The sequence below is a fragment of the Melozone crissalis genome, unplaced genomic scaffold, assembly GCF_028551555.1.
Source record: "Melozone crissalis strain CALT ecotype California unplaced genomic scaffold, PUWL_Pcris_2 ptg000088l_1, whole genome shotgun sequence".
Classification (NCBI taxonomy): domain Eukaryota; kingdom Metazoa; phylum Chordata; class Aves; order Passeriformes; family Passerellidae; genus Melozone; species Melozone crissalis.
In genome coordinates, this window is record NW_026535865.1 from 4,644,862 (window position 1) to 4,670,301 (window position 25,440).

At 53.0% G+C, this 25,440-nt stretch overlaps 2 protein-coding genes across 3 annotated transcripts; both read left to right on the forward strand.

The window, feature by feature from the left end:
* Positions 1-269: 269 nt before the first annotated feature.
* Positions 270-10,806, forward strand: SLC5A5 (solute carrier family 5 member 5). The gene is made up of 14 exons (XM_054290887.1): positions 270-626; positions 1,267-1,332; positions 1,899-1,950; positions 2,045-2,112; positions 3,165-3,319; positions 4,067-4,207; positions 5,103-5,232; positions 5,690-5,778; positions 5,868-5,980; positions 6,751-6,821; positions 7,840-7,926; positions 8,795-9,027; positions 9,985-10,088; positions 10,604-10,806. Exons 1-14 carry the CDS (start codon positions 270-272, stop codon positions 10,804-10,806), a joined length of 1,869 nt encoding a protein of 622 aa, XP_054146862.1.
* Positions 10,807-12,971: 2,165 nt separating this feature from the next.
* Positions 12,972-25,432, forward strand: CHERP (calcium homeostasis endoplasmic reticulum protein). 2 transcript variants are annotated; one of them, XM_054291000.1, is made up of 18 exons: positions 12,972-13,054; positions 13,144-13,317; positions 13,930-14,111; positions 14,894-15,031; positions 15,274-15,425; positions 15,764-15,875; positions 16,224-16,313; positions 16,912-17,149; positions 17,481-17,659; positions 18,299-18,695; positions 19,773-20,011; positions 20,783-20,916; positions 21,188-21,274; positions 21,857-22,006; positions 22,121-22,237; positions 22,786-22,880; positions 23,375-23,560; positions 24,723-25,432. In XM_054291000.1, exons 1-18 carry the CDS (start codon positions 13,030-13,032, stop codon positions 24,725-24,727), a joined length of 2,700 nt encoding a protein of 899 aa, XP_054146975.1. In that variant the 5' UTR covers positions 12,972-13,029; the 3' UTR covers positions 24,728-25,432. The 2 variants fall into 2 exon arrangements, with proteins under 2 accessions (XP_054146975.1, XP_054146973.1); XM_054290998.1 differs by lacking the exon at positions 24,723-25,432 and having other exon boundaries at positions 23,375-23,568.
* The last annotated feature ends 8 nt before the right edge of the window (positions 25,433-25,440 follow it).

Consider the following 25,440-nt stretch of genomic DNA (forward strand, 5'->3'; position numbering starts at 1 on the left):
AATTCCCAGGACAAATTCTGCCTGTTCCTTCTGGGACTCTGCCCTTTGGCACCCCTTGGCACAACCCCCGCCTGGGAAGGGCACAGAGGGCACGGGGTGCGGCACAAAATCCCGCTCCCCGCTCCTGCTTTCCGCTGGGCGCTCCCATTCCAAGGAATTCTCTCTGCCTCCAGTCTCCCCCTCCTCGGATGCGCCCCTGCCGCCGAGCCCCGGCCTAACCCCGCTCCCTCAGCCGCCCCATTTGGGGTCCCCCACACCCTAAAGCCAGCATGCAGGGCCCCCAGGACGTGCGGGAGCTCACCTTCAGCCCGTGGGATTACGGGGTGTTCGCGCTGATGCTGCTGATCTCCACGGCCATCGGGCTCTTCCACGGGCTGGCCAAGGGCGGCCAGAAAACCTCGGAGGATTTTTTCACGGGTGGCCGGAGGATGTCGGCGCTGCCCGTGGGGCTCTCGCTGTCGGCCAGCTTCATGTCGGCCATCCAGGTGCTGGGGGTGCCGGCCGAGGCGTTCCGCTACGGAGCCAAATTCCTCTGGATGTGCCTGGCGCAGCTCATCAACAGCGCGCTCACCGCGCAGCTCTTCCTGCCCGTCTTCTACCGCCTGGGGCTCACCAGCACCTACGAGGTGGGGACACGGCGGGGACACGGCTTGGGGGGGTCCCGTCGAGGTGCCGAGCATCGCTGCCAACGGGTCCGGGCTCCACTCGGCGGATGAGACCCCCCCCGAGGGATGCGGACCCCGCTCCTGATGTGTCCCGAGGGGTCCCGGGTGGTGTCCCGAGGTGTCCCGGGGGTCCCGACGTGTTCTGGGGTGTCCCTGGGGGTGTCCCGAGGTGTCCCAAGGTGTCCTTGGCTGTCCTGGGGATGTCTCGGTGGGCGTTCCGGGGGGTCCTGAGATGTCCCAAGGTGTACCAGGAGGTGTCCCGGGGTGTGTCCTGGGGGTCCCGAGGTGTCCCAAGGTGTTCTGGGGTGCCCCTGGCTGTCCTGGGGGTGTCCCGGGGTGTCCCTTCGCAGCCCCATAGGACCCCGCTCCCTCTGCCTTGGGGTGCTTGGGGGTCTCTCCCTGCCCCTCTCCCCCCTTGCCTTGGGGTTCTGGGGGTCCCCCAACCCGGCGGGACCGCACTCGCCCTGCCGGGGTTTTGGGGGTCCCCCCAGCCCCGCTCGCCCTGCCCGGGGTTTTGGGGTCCCTCGAGCCCCCCCAGCCCCCGTTCAGGGCTCACTCCGGGGTGGCCCCGACGTGCTCTTTGTCCTTGTCCTTGTCGCAGTACCTGGAGCGGCGCTTCAGCCGGAGCGTGCGGCTGTGCGGGACCGTGCAGTACGTGGTGGCCACGGTGCGTGTGCGGTGCTGGCCTTGGGGACAGCGCGGGGACAGCGCTGGCGGTGCCCCGAGCCCCTGGGGAGCGCCCTCGGCCCCGCGCTGGTGTTTGCGCTGGCTCGGAGCGAGAGCGGCGCGGCGGGAGCGCTGTTTGGAGAGAAAACGGAGCCGAGAGAAAACCGTGTCACCTGCGAGGGGACACTGAGCCCCTCCCTTGGGATCCTGAGCCCCCTCCTTGGGGACACTGAGACCCCCTCGGGACCCTGAACCCCCCTCGGAATCCTGCGCCCCCTTTGGGATCCCGAGACCCCCTTGGGGCACTGAGCCCCCCCTGAGCCCCTTTTGGGACCCTGAGCCCCCCCTTGGGGCACTGAGCCCCTCCTTGGAGCACTGAGCCCCCCTCAGGACCCTGAGCCCCCCTTGGAATCCTGAGCACCCTTGGGGCACTGAGCCCCCCCTTGGAGTACTGAGCCCCTCTCGTGTCCCTGAGCCCCCCTCGTGTCCCTGAGCCCCACTCGTGTCCCTGAGCCCCTCTCGAGACCCTGAGCCCCCCTCGGGACCCTGACCCCCCTCTTCCCGCAGATGCTCTACACCGGGATCGTCATCTACGCGCCCGCCCTGATCCTGAACCAAGGTGTGCTGTGGCTCGGGGGGGGGGCTCTCCTCGTCCCTGTGTCCCCTCCCCAGGTGACAATTCCCACCCTCAGCGCTGTCCCCTCTTCCCTCAGTGACCGGGCTGGACATTTGGGCATCGCTGCTGTCCACGGGGGCCATCTGCACCTTCTACACCACCATCGTGAGAAGGGGGGGCTGGGGGAGTCCTGGGGGGTCCCAGGGTGTCCTCGGGGCGTCTTGGGTGTCCTGAGGGGTCCCGAAGTGTTCTATGGGGTGTCCCGGGGGTGTCCTGGGGGTGTCCCGAGGTGTGCTGGGGGGGTTCCCGAGATGTCCTGGGGGTGTCCCAGGGTATCCTGTGGGTGTCTCGTGGTGTCCTGGGGGGTCTTGGGGGTGTCCCAAGGTGTCCTGGGGGTGTCCCAGGGTATCCTGTGGGTGTATTGAGGTGTTCCTAGAGAGTTCTGGGGTTGTCTCGAGGTATCCCGAGGTGTTCCTGGCTGTCCTAGGTGATGTCCCGAGGTGTCCCTGGTTGTCCCTGGCTGTCCCTGTCTGTCCCGGGGGTGTCCCGAGGGGTCCCAGGGTGTCCCTGTCTGTCCCAGGGTGTCCCTGTCTGTCCCTGGCTGTCCCTGTGTCTGTCCCTGGCTGTCCCTGGCTGTCCCTGTGTCTGTCCCTGTGTCTGTCCCTGTGTGTCCCTGTGTCTGTCCCTGTGGCTGTCCCTGTGGCTGTCCCTGCCTGTCCCTGTCTGTCCCTGTGTCTGTCCCTGGCTGTCCCTGTCTGTCCCTGTCTGTCCCTGTGTCTGTCCCTGGCTGTCCCTGTGTCTGTCCCTGTCTGTCCCTGTCTGTCCCTGTCTGTCCCTGTGTCTGTCCCTGTGTCTGTCCCTGGCTGTCCCTGTGTCTGTCCCTGGCTGTCCCTGTCTGTCCCTGTCTGTCCCTGTGTCTGTCCCTGTGTCTGTCCCTGTGTCTGTCCCTGGCTGTCCCTGTCTGTCCCTGTCTGTCCCTGTGTCTGTCCCTGGCTGTCCCTGTGTCTGTCCCTGGCTGTCCCTGTCTGTCCCTGTCTGTCCCTGTGTCTGTCCCTGTGTCTGTCCCTGTGTCTGTCCCTGGCTGTCCCTGTCTGTCCCTGTCTGTCCCTGTGTCTGTCCCTGTGTCTGTCCCTGTGTCTGTCCCTGTCTGTCCCTGTGTCTGTCCCTGTGTCTGTCCCTGTCTGTCCGGGCGCTCAGCCCCGCTCGCTGTGCCGCAGGGCGGGATGAAGGCTGTCATCTGGACCGACGTGTTCCAGGTGTTCGTGATGCTCGCGGGCTTTGTCGCCATCGCCATCCGGGGGGCGCTGCTGGTCGGGGGTCCCGCCGAGGTGCTGAGCATCGCCAGCAACGGCTCCAGGCTCAACTTCGCCGAGTGGGTGCCCCCGAACCCCCCAAACCCCCCGAACCCCGCGGGACCCCCCTATCCCTGCCCTGGGGTCTGTGGAGTCACTCACGGCCCCCTTCGTCCCCTGTTCTGGATTCTGGGGTCACTCCCAGCTCCCATCCCTCTGTACTGAGTTCTGGGGTCACTCCTAACCCCTCTCACCCCCCCTCCCCGGGTTATGTGGGGTCACCCCCAGCCCTTCACCCCCTTCCCTGAGTTCTGGGGTCACTCCCAGCTCCCATCTCCTTTCTCTGAGTTCTGGGGTCACTCCCAGCCCCTCTCACCCCCAACCCCAGGATCTGTGGGGTCACCCCCAGCCCTTCACCCCCTTCCCTGCGTTCTGTGGTCTCTCCCAGTCCCTTCTCACCCCTGTGCTCAGTTCTGGGGTCACTCCCAGCTCCCATCCCCCTGTTCTGGGTTCTGGGGTCACTCCCAGCCCTTCTCACCTCACTCCGGGTTCTGGGGTCACTCCCAGCCCCTCTCCCTCCTGCCCTAAATTCTGGGATCACTCACAACCCCTCTCACCCCTTCCCCTGGGTTTTGGGGTCACCCCCAGTCCCCCTCACCCCCAACCCCATGATCTGTGGGGTCACCCCCAGCCCCTCACCTCCTTCCCTGACTTCTGGGGTCACCCCCAGCCCCTCTCACCCCTCCCCGTGATCTGTGGGGTCACCCCCATCCCCTGCCCGCCCTCCCGGGCTCCGTGCCATGCCGTGCCCCCCTGGCCGTGCCCAGTTTCAGCCCGGACCCGCGGAGCCGCTACACCGTGTGGACCTTCGTGCTGGGCGGGACGCTGCTCTGGCTCTCCATGTACGGCGTCAACCAGGCGCAGGTGCAGCGCTACGTGGCCTGCAGGAGCGAGAGGGAGGCCAAGATGTGAGTCCGGACCCCCCCGGGATCCCCGGGAAGCCCAGAACTCTCCGGATCCCGTGCTGGAAGTCGCAGAGGGAAAGGGATGCTCTGGGAGGGGCGGTTTGGTCATTGTGTGGGTAAAGCGCCCTGCAAGGACCTGGCACAGCCCCTTCCAGGACCTTACATGGACCTTGAATTCCCCTGACACCCCTGCCAGGACCTCGCACTCCTTCATGGACCTTAAATTCACCTAAAACCCCTGCCAGGACCTCGCACCCCTTTAAGAACCCCGAATTCCTGCGCCAGGACCTTGCACCCCATTATGGACCCCGAATTCTCCTGCCAGGACCTTGCACCCCTTTGAGGACCCCGAATTCCCCTGACACCCCTGCCAGGACCCCAACCCCCTGCCCGGCCCCTCCTGCCCTGCCAGGACCTGGCACCTCTCCAGCTGCCCTGGCAGGACCCTGAACCCCTGTGCCCCTCATGACCTGCATGCCCCCCGTGTTCCCCGTGCCCCCTCTGCCTGCCATGCCCCCCGTGCCCCCTATGACCCACATGCCCCCTGTGCCCCCTGTTCCCCCCATGTTCCTCGTGCCCTCCATGTTCTCCATGCCCCACGTGCCCACGGTGCCCCCCGTGTTCCCGTGCCCCCCATGCCCCCCATGACTGTCATGCCCCCTGTGCCCCTCGTGCCCCCCATATCCCCCGTGCCCCCTGTGCCCTCCATGTTCCCTGTGCCCCCCGTGCCCCCCATGCCCCGGGTGTCCCCATTCCCTCCATGTCCGCTGTACCCCCTGTTCCTCCCGTGTTCCCCATGCCCCCCATTCCCCCTGTGCCCCTCATGCCCCTCATGCCCCCCGTGCCCCCCGTGCCCTCTGTGCCCCCTATGCCACTCATGCCCCCCGTGCCCTCGCAGGGCGCTGCTGGTCAATCAGGTCGGGCTCTTCTTCATCGTGTTCAGCGCCGTGGCCTGCGGGCTCGTCATGTTCGCGCTCTACGGCCACTGTGACCCTCTGCTGGCCGGGGCCATCGCCGCCCCCGACCAGGTACCGACCCCCCGGGACCCCCCCGGCATCACAGGGGGTCCCACAGGATCGTGTCCCTTCCAGGACCCCTCAAGCAATGGGGTCAGAGGGGGTTTTGGGGTCCCCTGGGGTCCTGCCCCTTCCAGGACCCCTCAGGGGCACAGGGGTCCCTTCGTATCCAGATCCTCTCCAGGACCCCCCTCAAGGTAGTGGGGTCAGAGGGGGTTTTGGGGTCTCCTGGGGTTCTGCCCCTTTTAGAACCCCTCAAGCAGTGGGGTCAGAAGGGGTTTTGGGGTCCTCCAGAATCCTCATCTCTCCAGCACCCCCTGAGGCATTGGGGTGGGAGTTTGGGGGGCTGCCAGGGGGTTTTGGGGTCTCCCAGGTGTCCAACACCCCCCAAGGCAGTGGGGTGGGAGTCTGGGGGCTCCCAGGGGGTTTTGGGGCCCCCCTGGCCCCTCTCCTCACCCCTGTCCCTCAGTACATGCCCTACCTGGTCCTGGACATCTTCGGGAGCACGCCGGGGGTGCCGGGGCTGTTCCTGGCCTGCGCCTACAGCGGCACGCTCAGGTGAGGAGGGGTCCCAGCCCGGGGACAGGGGCGGGCGGTGCCACCACCCCGGTGTCCCCACGGGGCTGACGGGGCCACCTCACGCCCAGCACGGCCTCCACGTCCATCAACGCCATGGCTGCTGTCACTGTGGAGGACCTGGTGCGGCCGCGGCTGCCGGCGCTGTCCCCAAGGAAGCTGACGCTGATCTCCAAGGGGCTCTGTGAGTGCCACCGGCCTGGGGACAGGGATGGGACACCCTGAGGGGATGGGACACCCACCAGGGTCACCCCTGCCTGGGGTGTGCCAGGCTGTGCTGTCCCATTCCACCCTATGGATCCCATCTCAATCCCATCCCATCAATCCCAACCCAACCCCATACCATAAATCCCAATCCCATCCCATCAATCCCATCCATCCCAATCCCAATGCCATCAATCCCATCCCACAGATCCCGTCCCACCCATCAATCCCATCCCGTGAATCTCATCCCAATCCCAACCCTAACCCATCCCATAAATCCCATCAATCCCAATCCCATCCCATCAATCTCATCCCAATCTCATCAATCCCATCCCATAGATCCTATCTCACCCTATCAATCCCATCCCATCAATCCATCCCAAATCCCAATCCCATCAATCCCATCAATCCCATCCCATAGATCCTGTCCCACCCCATCAATCCCATCCCATCAATCCATCTCAAATCCCAACCCTAACCCATCCCATAAATCCCAATCTCATCCCATCAAACCCATCCATCCCATCCCAATCCCATCAATCCCATCAATCCCGTCAATCCCATTCCATAGATCCCGTCCCACCCCATCAATCCCATCCCATAAATCCCATAAATCCCAATCTCCTCCCATCAATCCCATCCATTGCATCCCATAAATCCCATAAATCCCATCCATCCCATCAATCCCATCCCCATCCCAATCCCATCCATCCTATAAATCCCATCCCATCCCATCCCATATTCCCACAGCTCTCACCTTTGGCACCTCCTGCATCACCGTGGCCGCTCTGTCCTCACTGCTGGGGGGGGGTGTCCTGCAGGTGAGAGCCCCCCGAGACCCCAAATCCCCTTCTACTGTCCCTAAAAATCCCCAAAAAACCAAAAAAAAAACCCCAAAACCCCCCAAAACCCTCCCGTGCTGTCAGTGACCATCCGAGCGGTGACACCGCGGGGACACGGCCACGCTCTGGTGGCACCTGGAGAGCCCTCGAGGGTGAAGGGGTTGGGGCAGTGCCAGGCCCTCCTGGAGCTCTCCCAGACCTCAAAAAAACCCCCAAAAACCCCAAAAGAACCCCAAAACATCCCCTAACCCCCCCCAAACCCCTGCCCTGTCTGTGCCCATCTGAGCGGGGACACCACAGGGACATCGCAGGGACACCACAGGGACATGGCCCAGCTCTGGTGGTGCCACCTCAAGAACCTTCAAGGAGGGGGAATTGAGGCAGTGCCAGGCCTCCCCTGGAGCTCTTGCAGACCCCAAAAAAAGCCCCAAAACCCCCCCAAAAAACCGAACCCCCCCCAAACTCCCCCACGCTGTCAGTGACCATCCGAGCGGTGACACCGCAGGGACACTGCGGGGACACGGCCACGCTCTGGTGACACCTGGAGAGCCCTCGAGGGTGAAGGGGTTGGGGCAGTGCCAGCCCCCCCCAGAGCTCTTGCAGACCCCAAAAAAACCCCAAAAAAACCCAAAACCCCCCAAATCCCAACAACCCCCCCGTGCTCTCTGTGCCCATCCGAGCGGGGACACAGTGGGGACATCACAGGGACACAGCCACGCTCTGGTGGCACCTGGAGAGCCCTTGAGGGTGAAGGGGTTGGGGCAGTGCCAGCCCCCCCTGGAGCTCTCCCAGACCCCAAAAAACCCCAAAAACCCCAAACCCCCCACACTCTCTGTGCCCATCTGAGTGGGGACACAGCGGGGACACCACAAGGACACGGCCACGCTCTGGTGGCACCTGGAGAGCCCTTGAGGGTGAAGGGGTTGGGGCAGTGCCAGGCCTCTCCTGCAGCTCTCCCAGACCCTAAAAAAACCCCAAAAAACCCCAAAACCGCCAGGGCTCCTTCACGGTGATGGGGGTGATCAGCGGGCCCCTGCTGGGCGCCTTCGTGCTGGGGATGTTCCTGCCCCGCTGTGGGACCGCAGTGAGTGCGGGGTCAGGGTTTGGGGTTTGGGGTGTTTGGGTTTGGGGTTTGGGGGATTTGGGGTTTGGGGGTCGGAGTTTGGGGAGTTCAGGGTCTGGGGTTTGAGGGATTTGAGGTTTGGGCTTGGAGTTTGGGAGGTTTGGGGTTTGGGAATTGGGGGATTTGGGAGATTTGTGGTTTGGGGTTCGGGGATTTGGTGTTTGGGGATTGGGAGATTTGTGGTTTTGGGATTTGGGGTTTGGGGGGTTTAGTGTGAGGGTCTGGGGTTTGGGATCAGCGGTTTGGGATTTGAGGTTTGTGGTTTGCGGGATTTGGAGTTTGGGGGATTTCGGGAAAGAGTCTGGGGCTTGGAGATTGGAGGTTTGGGGTTTTGGGGAATTTGGGGTTTAGGGGGTTTGAGGATTTGGGGTCAGCAGTTTGGGGTTTGGGGATTTGGGGTTTGGCGATTTTGGGGGCAGAGTTTGGGGTGTTTGGGTGGTTTGGGGAATCGGGGATTTGGGGAGTTTGGGGAGGGGGATTTTGGGAATGGGAGGATTTTGGGGCTTGGAGGATTTTGGGGGTTCTGCCATTCAGTGCAGCCATGGGGATATTTGGGATTTTTGGGGGGGTCTCTGCAGCTCCCCTGGGCCCTGCTGATTCCCTGTCCCTGCCCCATCCTATCCCTGTCCCCGTCCCTGTCCCCATCCTTGTCCCTGTCCTGTCTCTATCTCCCTATCCCTGTCCCATCCCTGTCCCCATCCCCATCCCTATCCCTGTCCCTATCCCTGCCCCATCCCCATCCCTATCCCTGTCCCTGTCCCATCCCTGTCCCTGTCCCATCCCTATCCCTGTCCCTGTCCCCATCCCTGTCCCTGTCCCTGTCGCACAGGGGGTGCTGGGGGGCCTGGCCGTGGGCCTGGCACTGTCACTCTGGGTGGCCGTGGGTGCCACCCTGTACCCGCCCAGCGCGGCCACCATGGGGGTGCTGCCCACCTGGGGGACGCTGTGCCCGCCCCACAACGCCACCAACGCCACCAGCGCCACCAATGCCACCAGCGTCACCAGTGTCACCAGCGCCACCAGCGGCCCTGCCCTGCCCGCGCCACCCCCGGAGCCGCTGCGGTGAGCGGGGCTGGGGACAGCGCGGGCGTGCTCCTGTCCCCTGGGGTGGCACATCCCTGTCCCCTGGGGTGGCACGGCCCTGGCCCTGTCTCTGCTGGCTGTGGTGTCACATCCCTTTTCCTGTTGGCTCTAATGTCACATCACTGTCCCCATTCCCTGTGAGGTCACACCCCTGTCCCTGCTGGCTCTGATGTCACATCACTGCCTCTGCTTGTTGTGACATCACCACCATGTCCCTGTCCCTTATGATGTCACAGCCTGTCCCGGTTTTTGTGGCATCACATCCCTGGCCCTGCTGGCTGTGATGTCACATCCCTGACCCCATTCCCTGTGATGTCACATCCCCGTCCCCGTTCCCTGTGACATCACATCCATCCCTGTCCCTGTTCCCTGTGATGTCACATCCCTGTCCCTTATGATATCACAGCCTGTCCCTGTTTTTGTGACATCACAGCCCTGTCCCTCTTTCCTGTGACATCACATCTCTGTCCCTGCTGGCTCTGGTGTCACATCACTACCTCTGCTTGTTGTGACATCACAACAATGTCCCTGTCCCTTATGATGTCACAGCCTGTCCCAGTTTTTGTGACATCACATCCCTGGCCCTGCTGGCTGTGATGTCACATCACTGCCCCTGTGACATCACAACAATGTCCCTGTCCCTTATGATATCACAGCCTGTCCCTGTTTGTTGTGATGTCACAGCTCTGTCCCCATTCCCTGTGAGGTCACATCCCTGTCCCTGTTCCCTGTGATGTGACATCCCTGGCCCTGCTGGCTGTGATGTCATCACCCTGTCCCCATGCCCTGTGACATCACCGGGTCTTCCTGTAGGCAGTGACGTCACCAGGTGTCCCTGGAGGCGGTGACACCCCGCTGTCCCCACGCCCTGTGACATCACACGGTGTCCCCATTCCCTGTGACGTCACCGTGTGTCCCTGCTGTCCCCTGTCACAGCCCGGCCATCCTGGGTGACTTCTACTCCATCTCCTACCTGTACTACGGCGCCTTGGGGACACTGGCGACTGTGGGGACAGGGGCCCTGCTCAGCCTGCTGCCAGGTGAGTGGGGAGATGGCTCTGTCACCTCCTGTGTCACCCCCTGTGCCACCCCCTCTGTCACCCCCCAACACCCTGTCCCTGTCACCCTTCCCTGTGACCTCATTCCTGTCACCCGTCCCTGTGACCTCATTCCTGTCACTCCCTGTCACCTTGTCCCTGCCACCCCTCCTTGTCACCCTCCTGTCACCCCTCCCTGTCACCCATCCCTGCCACCCTGTCCTTGACACCTTTCTCTGTGACCTCATTTCTGTCACTCTCTGTCATTCTGTCCATGTCACCCTGTCACTCCCCTGTCACCCATCCCTGTTGCCCCTTCTTGTCACCCATCCCTGTCACCCTGTCCTTGTCACCCTCCTGTCACCCCTGTCATCCACCCCTGTCTCCCCTCCTGGTCACCCTGTCCCTGTCACCCCCTGTCACCCATCCCTGCCACCCTGTCCCTGTCACCTTTCCCCGTGACCTCATTCCTGTCACTCCCTGTCACCCCTCCCTGTCACGGTGTCCCCTCCCGGCAGGATCAACGCGCTGTCCCCCGGGTGTGCTGTGGTGGGACATCGTCAGGGCTGCACCCTCGGGTGGCCTCAAGGGTGACACCAGCGTTGGGGACGAGCCCCTGGACAAGGCCACGGTGACCCAAGCGCTGCTGGAGACGGGAGGGGAGCAGAAACCCCCGTGTGACCCCCCCAGGGGTGGCACTGTCACCGAGAGCGACGTGTAGGGGACAGCGGGGTGGGGACACGGGGACAGCGGGGTGGGGACACGGGGACAGCAGGGTGGGGACACGGGGACAGCGGGGTGGGGACACAGTGCTGGCACCAATAAAGGAGCTGCTGACCGTGAACAGAGCCCGTGCTTGGGGGGAGAGGGAGGAAACACAGTGGAGGGACACGGGGAAGGACAGGGAGGGGACACAGGGAGGGGACATGGCCACTGTCCCTGAGGTGACACTGCTGGAATGGTGGGGAAGTGTCACAGACAGGTGTGAGGAGAATTTAGGAAACAAGGCCTGCCCTGGAGAGATGTGTGTGTCTTGGTTTGGAAGGACAGGAGGCTGCTAAGGAAGGCAGGAGCCTCCCCTGAAATGGGGAATGTGAACCCTCCCCACCCCTCCGAATTGCTGTAAATTTTAAATTAGGGGGCTCTCAGGCAAAAATATGGGAGCGGGAAATAACAGTTCTTTAATAGGGAAGAAAAAAACAATAAAAGGATAAAATAAACAATGCAGTACACTAGAAGAACACTGCCAGGGTCAGAACCCAACCTGACACCCTGTGGGGTGCTGGTGGCAGTCCCATTGGAATTGTGGCTCAGCCCTCCTGAAATATCAGGTGTGGTTCTGCTGGAGCAAGGGGGATCTGTAGGGAAGGATGTTGCATATTCACACACTTCATCCATGGTGCATAAATTTCATTCAAACACAGAATTCTGTCTGGTCATCATCAACTTCTTCCTCAGAATCCCAACAGCGCCTTCAAAGCAGGAAGAAGTTCATTTCTTCTGATAATGGGGCAATAAATTCTTTTTCTCGGAAAGATTGAGGTGTCCTGTGGCTGCTATCTGGTGTTAGTCCTTCCTTTAAGGAAAAGTATCTTACATAGCATCGTTTCTATTTTAACAATTTTTATAACCTAAAACTATATTTAACACCGCACTTAGGAGAATTAATACAGCGTCACTTTCTAACACAACACATATAATATTCATTTGAATATTTGCGAAAAGCCAATCATAAAATAAATGCAATTTTCACAATAGCCACCCATGTTCTAGGACCACTGCCTTGCTGGTTGAATGGCACAGGCACAGCTAAAGGATTTAGACTTTCTTCTTTGCAAATCTGGCCTCTGACTTCATCCCAGTCTGTTAGTTGAAAATTATCAAAAGATTTTTGTGTGCTTTCTAATTTTGGGATTAATGCTGGCGAATTTTCAGGGTTCAGTGTCTCATTTTGCGTCGAGAAATGTGAAAAACGCCAATCACTTGTTTTTAAAATGTTTAAAAGTTTAATAGTAATGGAATGGTTAAAAAGAATAGTAACACAATTAGAGTAATAACAATTTGGACAAACTGAATTAGGACAATATGAGACAAAAAATACAAAGAGTTATGGACAGTCCAGGTAACTTTTTCTGGGCAGCAGGAGACCGAAAAAGGACACAGTTAACAGAGGATTAACCCTTAAAAACAACACCTGTTGCATATTCATACATTTCATACGTGATTCATAAATCCAATTCAAGTACAGGATTTTGTTTGCTTATCGTCAACTTCTTCCTTAGAATCCCAACAGTGCCTTCGAAGCAGGAAGAAGTTCATTTCTCCTGATAATGGGGCAATAAATTCTTTTTCTCGGAAAGACTGAGGTGTCCTGTGGCTGCTATCTGGTGTTAGTCCTTCCTTTAAGGAAAAGTATCTTACATAGCATCGTTTCTATTTTAACAATTTTTATAACCTAAAACTACATTTAACACAGCACTTAAGAGAATTAATACAGCATCCCTTTCTAACACAACACATATAATATTCATTTCAATATTTGCGAAAATCCAGTCATAAAATACATGCTTCTCGTGGGGCGGAGCCGCTGAGGCAGCGGCTGCGAGCCCGGGGCGCGGCCCCCGCGTCCCCCCAGAGCCCCTCGGCGCCGGGGCCGCTGAACACGGCGAAGTTGGGGGGCTCGGGGAGGCGGCCGGAGGGGCTGCGGTGTCCAGGGCCGGGCGCGGGGTGCGAGGGCGAGTCGCGCCCCGAGTGAGTCGAGCCCCGAGCGCAGCCCCGGCTCCTCCATGTTCTCCTGACGCCGCTGCGACCGCGCCATGCGACCCCGCGTCACCGGCGCGCGCGCCGTCTCCACGGCGACGGGGCCGTAAAGCGCGGCCGCGCGGGTGTCGCAGCCGCTCGGCGGGCAGGGCGGCGCGGCCCAGCGGGCCGGGGAGCCGCGGCCATGGAGATGCCGCTGCCGCCCGACGGTGAGGGGCCATCGGGGGCTGCGGGGGGAACGGGGGGCGACCGCGGGAATGGGGGGAGAGCGGGGGGTGACGGCGCTGCTTCCCCACAGACCAGGAGCTGCGGAATGTCATCGACAAGCTGGCGCAGTTTGTGGCGCGGAACGGGCCCGAGTTCGAGAAGATGACGATGGAGAAGCAGAAGGAGAACCCCAAATTCTCCTTCCTCTTCGGGGGCGACTTCTACGGCTACTACAAGTACAAGCTGGCCCTGGAGCAGCAGCAGCGTGAGTGGGGCCTGCGGCTCGGGCAGGGCCGGCTCGGGGCTCCCTCCCTCGCCGGCCGCGGGGTCTCGGGGTCGGCCGGCGGAGACACTTTTGTCTCTTCTGGGCTCGTCCTGCTCCGCCGGGACCGGTTTGCAGCGCTCGGGGTTCCCGGTAGTTGGCTCAGCGCTGCCCGCGGCTCCTCACGGCCCCGGTTGTGGGTTTGGAGGCGGGCAGGGGGAGCCGCAGGGACGGGCAGCGTGGTGAGACGGAGCTCGGCACCCGGAGAGCCGGAACTCACTCGGCTTGTCCTGGAGTTGTCCCTCTGGAAGTGCACAGGGAGTTGCTGACTCTCCTCTTTGGCACCGGCCACCTGTGATTTTGCGTTAACCGTAGAATCATAGAATGTGCTGAGTTGGAAGGGACCCATCGGGATCATCGAGTCCAACTCCTGGCCCTGCACAGGACACCCCAAGAATCCCACCAGGTGTCAGAGCATTGTCCGAGCAGCTCTGGAGACCCCTCTCACCCCCTCAGCGCGGGGGTCTGTTTGGAACTGGTGCCATTTTCACCCGTGGGCTGGTGGTAGCAGGTTTCTCTGGGAGGTTTACTTTCAAAGTTTACTCTGTCTGATAGTGTTGTGCAAGCAAAGCCAAGATATCGAGGCTTCCGCACAGATCCAGCCCCTGCCACAGCCCTCGCTGCCGCCGGCCGCGCCCATCCCAGCCCCTCAGGGCACCCCGTCTGTGGAGGAGCTCATCCAGCAGAGTCAGTGGAACCTGCAGCAGCAGGAGCAGCATCTCCTGGCCATGAGACAGGTTGGTTTGAGATGAGCACTCATCTGGTGTGTCCTGGCCTGTCAGTGGGATTAGGAGTGAAGGGGGAAAGGATGGTTTGGTGCTGAGCAGAGCTGGAGGTGAGGAGAAGGGATGCTGCTTTCCTTACTTTTGTTGTGTGGCAAATGCCATCGTTCCCCTAGAATGGATGTGTCTGATGTGTAGGTTGGGTTATGATTGCATATGGGTTATGTTATCATGGGATGAGTGATCTATGATTAAAGCCTTCTATTTGCTCTTTGAAAAATCTTGTTAGTTTTAGAGTGGAATAAATTGTGACTGCTTTAACCTTGGTTTGATGCTACAGATTGCTGGGAAGTGCAAGATTGTACTATTCTGACTTATCCCAGTTTGTAGTATTCTGACTTAGATTGGAGGGGAACTGTGTGCTATCAGCTAGCTGATTTTTGCAGATGTTCAACTGTTTAAGCTGCTGAAAACCAAACTGAAGAGTTCATTGTGCCTTGGTTATGTTCTTTATGTTTAAGAGCTACTTGCAATTATTTTTTATTACATGATAGATTTTAGAAGTAGAAGTAAACTGGACTTCTCCAGAAAAATATGAAGAGTTTTTTCAGAACCAAAAATTGAAACATTTTCATGAAGTCACAGTGCTTGTAAAAGATTTTGGTTTTTGAGATTGCCACTTTGGTCCAAGAGGATAAGGATACAGCAGCTTTATTCTTTAAAAGAGTTTTGGCTGTAATGTAATTCTTTCTCTTTTTTTTTTTTCCTTCTTTTTTTTTTGTTCTTTTTTTATTCAGGAACAAGTCACATCAGCAGTAGCCCTTGCAATCGAGCAACAAATGCAGAAAGTTTTGGAGGAAACCCAGTTAGATATGAACGAATTCGACAACTTGTTGCAGCCAATAATTGACACTTGCACAAAAGATGCAATCTCAGTAAGTGATCTGAATCTGCACAGGGATTTGGTGGCACTGTGGGTCCATTTGAATTTTGAGATTCTCTGTACATTAACAAGAGCTTTATGTCTATATTGTGTGGCAGGTTAGATGAAAGCTGTTACCTGAAAACCTTCCTGCAGTTATTTCAGAACTATAGGAAGTTCTGAAATATATGTGTTCCCTATATTGTGGGAACACATTAGACTGACTTATAATATTTTAAAATTTGCTTTTCTCAGGCTGGCAAGAACTGGATGTTTAGTAATGCCAAGTCTCCTGCTCACTGTGAGTTGATGGCCGGGCACCTGCGGAACCGGATAACGGCGGACGGAGCTCACTTCGAGCTGCGCCTGCACCTCATCTACCTGATCAATGATGTTTTGCATCACTGGTAAGAATTCAGTTCTGGGCTTCAGTTTGCTGTTTTGATGAAGTTTTTCTCCTAGATACAGTGTTGGTTTGACTAGTCACTTGGTATTTTATTGTTTTTATCAGCTGTCCTTACATGTCCATTTTACTAGTACTTTAGTAATCAAATTTAGGTAAAACCATTTTACCTACTTTGTGTATTTTTCCTCCAGACAAGATTTTACAGTAAAATCATTAGGGAGAGAACTCTATTTCATGATTCCACTACTTTTAGTATAGCAGAAGTTGAGATGTATTGAATATTTCAATGCACTTAGTGTTATAGTGAAAAAGAAAACTCTTCCCATTCCTTTCTTGAAGCCAGAGGAAGCAAGCACGAGATCTTCTGGCTGCTTTACAGAAGGTGGTGGTGCCTATTTATTGTACCAGTTTTCTCGCAGTGGAGGAGGATAAGCAACAGAAAATTGCCAGAGTGAGTATCTGGTTTTGGTTTAACTTTGACTTTTGCTTTGTTAGGTTGGTGCTCTGTAAATTCACAAATAGGCAGGTGCAAGAAGGTGACTGAGATTTTTCTAGTCTGATTGTTTTCATAAAGTCTGTTATAGGAGGTGCTCTAGTACACATTTAAAATAGAACTTCAAAGTCCTTTGGCTTTATTTAAGAGTTATCACAATGATGAATGCATCTGAATCTTTAGTCATTCAAAAATAAATATAAAAATCCTAGATCTTATGAAAAGCTGAAGACACAGAAATGCTGTGGCTCAGTTTTTCTTTGATTGTTCATAATTTCTAAAATCCTTTCACTCTTATTCATGCAGCTTCTTCAGCTATGGGAGAAAAATGGGTACTTTGATGAGTCCATTATTCAGCAGTTACAAAGCCCAGCTCTTGGACTTGGCCAGTACCAGGTTAGCCACAAAAATATCAGTTTTCTTATTTATGCTAATATTTTGAAAATTACTTTCCTTTTCAAAGTATAATGTTAATTTTTGTCTCCCCTCCCCTCCCTTGAAGTTGCTTACAAGGGATTACAAAAAATAATGTAAAATATAACCTTGTTATTTCAAACCTTCAATAATCCAGCTGCTGATGTGGCCCTGGATACAGGATACAGACTGATACAGTCCTGTACATATTTGACAGTGTCTTGTATAGCAGGGAGTGTTTGGTTAAAAGGAAACAAGCAAACAGGGCTTTAAATTGGATACATTGAATATAAAAATTGTAGTGGTAGCAGGAACTTTTTATTATTAATAATGAATGCTGTTGGTTTGAGCTGTATTGGAAAAAGGCAATACTAAAGATGGCGGGTTTTAGGCTGCAGAGAATATTTTGGAAATCTCCACAAAGCTTTGTAATGACACTGGGTGGTTCTGCCACCATTATCCTGCATCCTCACGCATCTTTTGGGAGAGAGGATGAAGGACAATACAGGGAGTTTGGAACAAGTGGATAAGGTGGGTGTTGTAGGTTCAGTGTTCACTTGTTCTTCATTTCTTTTATCAGGCAAATTTGATCACTGAATATGCAACGGTTGTCCAGCCTGTGCAAGTGGCTTTCCAACAGCAGATTCAGAACCTGAAAACTCAACATGAGGAGTTTGTGAACAGTTTAACACAGCAGCAGCAGCAGCAGCAGATCCAAATCCCCCCACTGGAGAACGAGGTGAAATCAACACCCCCACCTCAGGCCCCCACAGCAGCCCCAGCCTCAGCTCCACCATCTGTTCCAGTCTCACAAGCAGGTACTGAGCTGACCTGGGACCTGTGCAAAAATCACTGGCTGACAATGTAATGATTTTTTTTCCCCACTCCTTTTTTAATAATGAGGCACAAAGCACTGGTTCAGACTGGTTTGGTTCAGGCAACAGCTTGAACCTGTTCAGAACCTTGCAGCAGGTGCAGGTGGATGCTTGAGTATAAAAAGAACCAAAGAGATGAGTGTTAAATGGATCAGAAATCCTGTCTCCCAGTAATTAGCATTCTGCAGAAGGAATTAATCTGCAGCCTGGTGTGCTGATGTTTTATTAACTGCAAGTGATTTTGATGCTGACAGTAGTCTCTAAATTGTTCCAGATGATGGTAAATCTCAGCTGCCTCTGGCTGGTTCTACAGAGTATGACACAACTGGGTCTGGAGTGCAGGATCCTGCCTCAGGTGGACCACGTGGGCCTGGATCTCATGATCAGATTCCCCCAAATAAACCACCCTGGTTTGACCAACCTCACCCTGTTGCGCCGTGGGGTCAACAACAGGTAAGAAACAGTTCTAAAAACCCGTGTGGAGGTTTAGAATGACTGTCTTGGTTGTGGAGGTTGGGAATGACCACCTTGGTTGTGGAAGTGCAGTGAAAAGCTAGAAAATTAGAAGCTGTGAAAGTTAGAAATCCAGATTTCAATGCCAAGCTGTGTCATTCTGAGTGCAGTTAAAGGCAAAATGTTAATCCTATTTCAGTTTGTTTACCACCACAACTATGGTAGTATTCCTATGAACAAGAGCTGATTGCTTCAGTAACAGTTTGATCTTTTCCCATCTTTTTACTGGAGTTGCAGTCATTGAGACTCGTATTTGAAATGTTTATTCACCTGTGCATGGGCTGTATTTCTTTAGGAAGGTATATTATTGTGTTCTTCATTCTTGTAACCTTTTGTCATTCTAAGTGCAGTTAAAGGCAAAATGTTAATCCTATTTCAGTTTATTAACCACCACGCTATTCCTATGACGAAGAGCTGTTTGGTTCAGTAACAGTTTGATCTTTTCCCATCGTTTTTCTGAAGTTGCAGTCATTCAGACTCGTATTTGAAATGTTTTTTCACCTGTGCACGGGCTGTATTTCTTTAGGAAGGTGTATTATTGTGTTCTTCATTCTTGTAACCTCATGACTTCACCTCCAGGGACCACCTCACTGTCCTCCCTGGAACAACAACCACGAAGGAATGTGGAACGAGCAGAGAGATCAAGGCTGGAACAATCAGCGAGAAACACCTTGGAACAACCAGCCTGATCCTTCATGGAACAACCAGTTTGAAGCACCGTGGAACAACCAGCATGAACAGCCTCCATGGGGTGGGGGTCAGAGGGAACCTCCATTTCGAATGCAGCGGCCACCTCACTTCAGAGGCCCATTTCCTCCACATCAGCAACATCCCCAATTCAACCAGCCCCCGCATCCGCATAATTTCAACCGCTTTCCACCTCGCTTCATGCAGGATGATTTTCCACCTCGCCATCCCTTTGAAAGGCCTCCTTATCCTCATCGTTTTGATTACCCCCAGGGGGATTTTCCTCAAGGTAAAGTGTGTACCAGGCCAGGTTTTCTTGTGTTGTAATGCTGATTGCCATTACAAAATTATTTAGTGATTTGGGATGACAGTTTTTTCTCGGTGGATTGTTGTGATTTTCCTTAGTTTGGGAGTTTGGGAAGCTACTGCTAAGAACTCAGTAGGAAACACGTGCAGAGTTGGATGCTTCCTTGCTTTTTGAGTCTTCCCTAATGAATAAAAAATTGTAGTCCAAATTCAAGTCAGCATCTCAACAGGCACCTCTTTTGCAGCTACTTTGCTTTAAAAGTAGTAAGTTCAAAGGTGAGAAGCAGCATTTTCTTGTAAATTTAATCACCTGCACATCAGCCCATAGGTGAGGGCTGATGAGAACTGTGACCTGTGTAGATGGAGGAACTTTAGAGGAAGGCTGAAAGGATTTGTTCCTGTGCATACACTCATTTGTTCTTTCTTTTTATTTTGACTGCCAGGCTCTCTAGTTTTCTGCATTTAGTGTTGTGTGGCTTGGTAGTGTGTGGTGAAACGATCCTTACCTCCAGTTCTTCCTCCTCATTGGGTTTGGAACATGGGAACATTGTTCTCTTGTTGGAACATGGGAATGTGTGGGAGTGTAACCTGGTGCAGCTTGCCTGGCCAGAGGTAGTTTCCATTTCACCTGCAGGAGTTGCTGTTAATCTGGAATGATCCTTGTCAGTGTGAAGGCCAAAGATCACCCTGGTTCTGTGTGACAAGTCATTTAGAAAATAGATTATGTTTCTCTGTAGGAGTTGCTACATTAATCCTAAAAGTTTCTCAATTCTCCAAGTCCAAAAATAGTTGAAAACCAATGGATTTGAGTCCTTTTGACCACAGTATGTCCCAAAGGAAGCAGTGGCTTGGGGCTGAACTATCCTCTTGTCTAGAGAGTGTGGCCAGGGAGGTAGATGCACTGCAGGGACCTGTAGCCAGCCTCTGGTCCTTCATTTCTGGTGCTTTGCTGGATCTGCTGAGATTGGGTTTTAGGATAAATGCAGTAACTAAAGTACACCTCTGACTGCCTTCTTTCTTTAATAGCTAAATAAATCATTTTAACCCTCCCACTCTGCAGAAATTGGACCTCCTCATCATCATCCTGGTCACAGATTGCCTCACCCTGGTATCAGCGAGCATCCTCCCTGGGGAGGGCCACAGCACCCAGATTTTGGGCCTCCCCCACATGGATTTAACGGGCAGCCCCCTCACATGCGGCGCCAAGGGCCCCCTCACATGAACCACGATGATCCCAGCCTGGTGCCAAATGTTCCCTACTTTGATCTTCCTGCTGGCCTGATGGCTCCACTGGTCAAAGTAAGTGCTTGCTATGGGACTGATTCAAACCAAGACACTGGTGGGGTTAAAAGATCCAAAACCTGTTGTTGTTATTAGGAACAGTTCAGCTTTGATGTGTATGATTTCAAATCCTTCCATCCCACAAGCAAGTCTAGGGTATAAGAGCAGGAGTAGTTTGGGGGACTAGGTAGTGGAAATGTGAGAATTTTTGTGTGTTGTGTGCTAGAGGAAGCTGGTTGAACCCACAGTGTGAAAGAGCAATTTATACTTGCAAGTCTGACCCCTCTTTGTAGGAAATGGAAATCCCCAGTGATTTCCAGATGGCCAGAGAGACTTCACAGATCTGATGGGGCCACTCTATTAGTTCTTCATAATCAGAATTCTCTTGAAGATGTTTTACAATATCAATGTTATATATACAAAGAAGGATAGAGAACAGGAAACATACCTGTATCAGCCTCTTCAGGGATAGTTACATTTATGTATTCTGTATTTGAGATGGACACCAGTTTGTGCCAGGCTTCCATCCAGCAAAAGGTGGATGAGATTTGCATTTTATCTACCTGGTGACCCACTTAATATTTCAACCTGTGCAGTGCAGGCTTTTCTCAGAGAACTCACAATGGTGATAGCATGAGGAAGCATTGGTTTGTCTATAGAATCCTTATTTCCAGATCATTTTTTATCCAGTATTAAAATTTGGGATCTCTACACAGCTAAATCTGTAGTTATTCTTCAGGTAGCCTCCCCATGACACATGACAAATGTAATTTGTTTTGTTTCTGGCAGCTTGAAGATCACGAGTATAAACCTTTAGATCCTAAAGATATTCGTCTTCCACCTCCAATGCCCCCCAGTGAGAGACTTCTGGCTGCAGTTGAGGCATTTTATAGTCCACCATCTCATGACAGGCCTAGAAACAGGTAAGAGTAGGTGTAGGCAATAAAATGGTAAGGAAAATGCTCTAAGAAGGTGCCTCAAATCACAAAATGCCTCCCTCTCTTTTGCCTGTGTCTTGGTTCTCCTAATGCTCTTGTTGTATTGCAGCTGCACTTTCTGTTTGATCTTATGCTGCGATTTGTGAGACAGTTTTTCCCAGACCCTTTTTTCTGTACAAAATCCTGTGAAAATCCTTAAGGTCTCCACTGAAGTGGAATTTACACGTGTGGGTTCTGTGTGGTTGATTTGTTGCAGTGAAGGATGGGAGCAGAACGGACTGTACGAATTCTTCAGAGCTAAAATGAGAGCAAGGCGGAGGAAAGGTCAAGAGAAGAGAAACAGGTGAGAGTTCCTGTGTGCCACCTTCTGCTCTGTGCTGTTCATCTGGAGGGTGCTTGGGCTAAATGCAGAGGGAAAGTCTGTTCAGCAACATGCTGATGGAAGAATGAGTTTCAATGTGCTGGAATTTCTGTCTAATCTGCAGAAAATGGACATGGCACAGGTTGCTCAGAGCAGCTGTGGGTGCCACATCCCTGGAAGTGCCCAAGGCCAGGTTAAACAGGGCTTGGAGCAGCCTGGTTAGAGGAGGGTGTCCCTGCCCAATTGCAGGGGTTGGATGAGCTTTAAGGTCTCTTCCAACCCAAACTGCTTTGTGATTTTGTGAAATCACAAAATCACAAAGGGCTTGGAGAAACCTGGTCGTGAGGAGGGTGTCCCTACCCAATGGCAGGGGTTGGAACTGGATGAGCTTTAAGGTCTCTTCCAACCCAAACCACTTTGTGATTCTGTGAAAGAGTTTTTCACACTCAAGCTTTCACTTTCCCTGCAGAAGTAGTGCTTGTGTGTAATTTGAATTTGATCAGATTTGTGTTTGTGGTGCTTCTCCATGGAATCTCAGTGGAGTTTCTCTGCTCATTTGTGCAGTGGGCCCTCTCGGTCTCGCAGTCGCTCTAAAAGCCGAGGCCGTTCATCTTCTCGGTCCCACTCACGATCTTCAAAATCATCCGGCTCCTACTCGAGATCCCGCTCGCGCTCTTGCTCTCGGTCGCGATCCTATTCTCGCTCGCAGTCCAGGTAGGGCCCAGGGGGCTGAACCTTGGGAAGTGTGGGAGTGGGCAAACCCCAGCCCTGGAGGCTGACGCAAGGATCCACGGGGTTGCTGTGTAACTTGTGTGCTCTCCCTTGCAGAAGCCGCAGCAGGTCCCGCTCCTCGCACAGCCGCTCGCGCTCCCGCTCCCGGTCTCGCTCCAAATCCTACTCCCCTGGGAGGCGGCGCCGGTCCCGCTCTCGCAGCCCCACTCCTCCGTAAGCTCTGCTTTGGTTCTGTCTCCTCTCACCTGGGCTGTTGGAACAGAGCCTGCAGGGGCTCTGCCTCCTTACCAGCGGATAATCAGCATTTCATCAAAGAGCAGGAAAGATGATGGAGAGCAGATCTAGAAATAATTGATCTGCTATATGGGCTTGTAGAGAGAATATTACTCTATTGTGGTGGCTTTTTATTTTAACAAAACTGCGTGCAGAAGTGAAAACTGCAAAACTGTGAAGTCTGTATGCCTTCCTTGGGAGCAGGAGTAATTCTCTGTGTGCTCCATTGGGAAGAGCGCAGTGTCTCTTCCAATCTAGAAATTCTGTGTGATTCTGTGTGTGATTCTGTTTGATTTCCCTTGTGCTGAGAAGCAGGTGATGTGTTTCTGGCACCTCAATAACTGCATAATCTGAAGGCTGTAGTAAAGAATAGCTTAGTAGAGTGGATAGAATTGTGTTGGATGTTAATGCTTAACAGAATAGAACTGACCGTGTTTTGTGTCAGAATAACATCACTGGTTCTAAATTTGTTGTTCTTATTTTCTTAGTTCTTCTGCTGGTTTGGGCTCCAGTTCTGGGCCTTCAATACCAGAATCGAGACTTGGAGAAGAAAATAAAGGCCATCAAATGCTAGTGAAAATGGGTAAGATGCTGTTCTAGAATCTTAGACAAGGCAGGAAACAAAATTAGACACCGAAGTCTTAGATGTAATTAATTAATGCATGTTCATAAGGAATTATTCCTTGGCATCAAGGTCAGCATAAGAACATTCAGAGATGTAAAATACAGAAGACAGGGATGTGAGTTTGGCATCAGATAGAACTGACCCCACCTGAAGTATTTCATCTCCCTGCAGTGCAGGTCAGCAGGGCTGACTGGACAGATTGGACTTGCTCTGCTTTTCTTCTTACCCTCCTAACAGTTTTTAGGGATACTGCTGCTGTCAGCTCCTAGAATCTCTGCATATTAATGCTTGTGAGATAAATGAGACAGTTCATGTGCTGTTCCAGGTTGTCTGTTCCCATCCTGCTTTATCAAACTGATGCTTTCTTTGGTTGTTTCCAAAATGTGTTTGTCTTCACAATTATAGTCCTAAAAAAGCAGTGAAAGGATTGCAATGTTGTGTCCTTGCTGCAGGATGGAGTGGATCTGGTGGATTGGGAGCCAAGGAGCAAGGAATCCAAGATCCAATTAAAGGAGGTGATATCCGAGACAAATGGGATCAGTACAAAGGAGTGGGAGTTGCATTGGACGACCCTTATGAAAACTACAGAAGAAATAAAAGTTACTCATTTATCGCACGCATGAAGGCCAGGGATGAATGTAAGTGAATGTTTCTCAGCAATTTAGAAACCTCTATGGACTTCAAAGTGATTTTTGTAAACCCAAATCAAAATAGCAGTAGCTCTTAATTTTTTCTAATGTAACTGATACAGTAAAACAGCAGGTAAGTGGATGTGTACTCTGATTAACCCAGCAAGTTTTTTCTTTTTAGGCATTGTGTTGTGTTTTAATTTCTGAAATGTTAATTAATCAGTGTGTTCTGTGTAAGTCACTTCCTGGCTGCAATACCGAGCACCTGCATCTTTGAATGTTCCCCCACAAAAACTTGAAATAGTCACAAAGTTCGTGGAGGGGGAGCTGTGCCACACAAGGGACAGCTGCCACAGCAGGGAGGTCCTTGTGGTTGGAACCAAGTTAGGCCACACTTACTGTTTACCCCTGCCCTAGACAGAGTTTCCTTCCATTAGTACCACATTCTGCCAAAGCCAGAATTTGTAATAAATTCCCTGTAGTGCAGGAAGGGTTCAGAAAAAGACAATGACCCAAAAGATGGATTTTTGCAGATCTGTGATACGTTGAACATTGGCACTTGCCAGCAGCTAAAAGGAAAAAGTTGGCATGCTCAATGAAATGTCACTTCTGCCTCTAGATCAGTGCAAGAAAATGGGTTCAAATAAAGCCCATAAGGAAAAATTCCTTATTAACAGAACCCTCATTCCACCAAACACTTCAGACAGCTTAGGTAACTGCAGAATGTGTAAGAGCTCTTCTCCCTGTTGTTTCAGTGAAGCATGAAACACAAGACCCTTCACCATCCGAGTAAGACTCTCTGAAGAAACATGTCTTGCATCTTCTGCAAAACATTAAACGTTTAGAAATCCTGATTAAAGTCTGGACAAAGTGACAAATTAATTACTTTTAAAACCATGGTGAAAAATGGAAAGCGATGACATGTACTTCAATACTTGTCAATTAGTGCTTAAAAAAGGCCAGGTCTTACTGTGACATGTCTAGCGAGTTTAAAAATTCCCATTTATCTTGCAAAACTTTCTAATTAGTTCCCCATTTTATAGCAGAATTAAACCCCACTCAAGCTGTTCCTGGTGCAGGACTGTGCCTCATTCATTCCTGTGGAATAGACATTATGTGATGTGGTTCTATGTTCTCTAGTTCCATAATGTATATTTATTTCTCTCAAAAGGTTAATTCTATTTGAAGTGGAGGGGTGCTGCCTTGGGATCAAGTCAGACTGATGCTGAGCAGTGTATCCTAATGTCTAAATGGGGAATGAAGCATCTAGTTCCAGTGCAGGTGACCTCTGAGCACTGTGCAAGCTTTTAGAACCTTCCAGTCACCTCCAGGCCCTGCCCAGCAGCTGCTGCAGCCACCACTCGGGGCAGGACACAAGGGTCACTTCTCTGGTAGCTTCCCCAGCACTCTGAGGGATGGGTGATGCTTTGTAATGGAACACAGTCTTTGAGCTTTTTATATTTTTGTATATACCCTTTAATAAAAGCTAATTAGTTCAATAGAAGAGAATCCATTTTCTCTGCTCTACACGTTTCTATCAATGAGATGTTCTTGGAAAGTTGCTGTAATCTAAATGAAAAAAAGAAACAAATCTTTTGTAACTGTTTCCAGAGACCACCAGCTAGAGCTGTTAGGCCCTTACACTGCACTTCCAGTCCCCAGGTCTGCCCCTTTTCCAGATGTTTGTAGAGCAAAAACCCTCTTAAAACCATTCAGTTAGTATGGTGGAATATCAGTTTGTTCTAGATCTACTGTAGTTGTGGAACTGTACCTGTCTGTGAATCAGCATACAACACCTGTATGTTACCAACTTGTGAATGTTGTTGTTTTGCCTTCCAATAAACAATTTTTTTAAAATAAAAATGCAGCTGAGATTTCCTGAAGCTTGG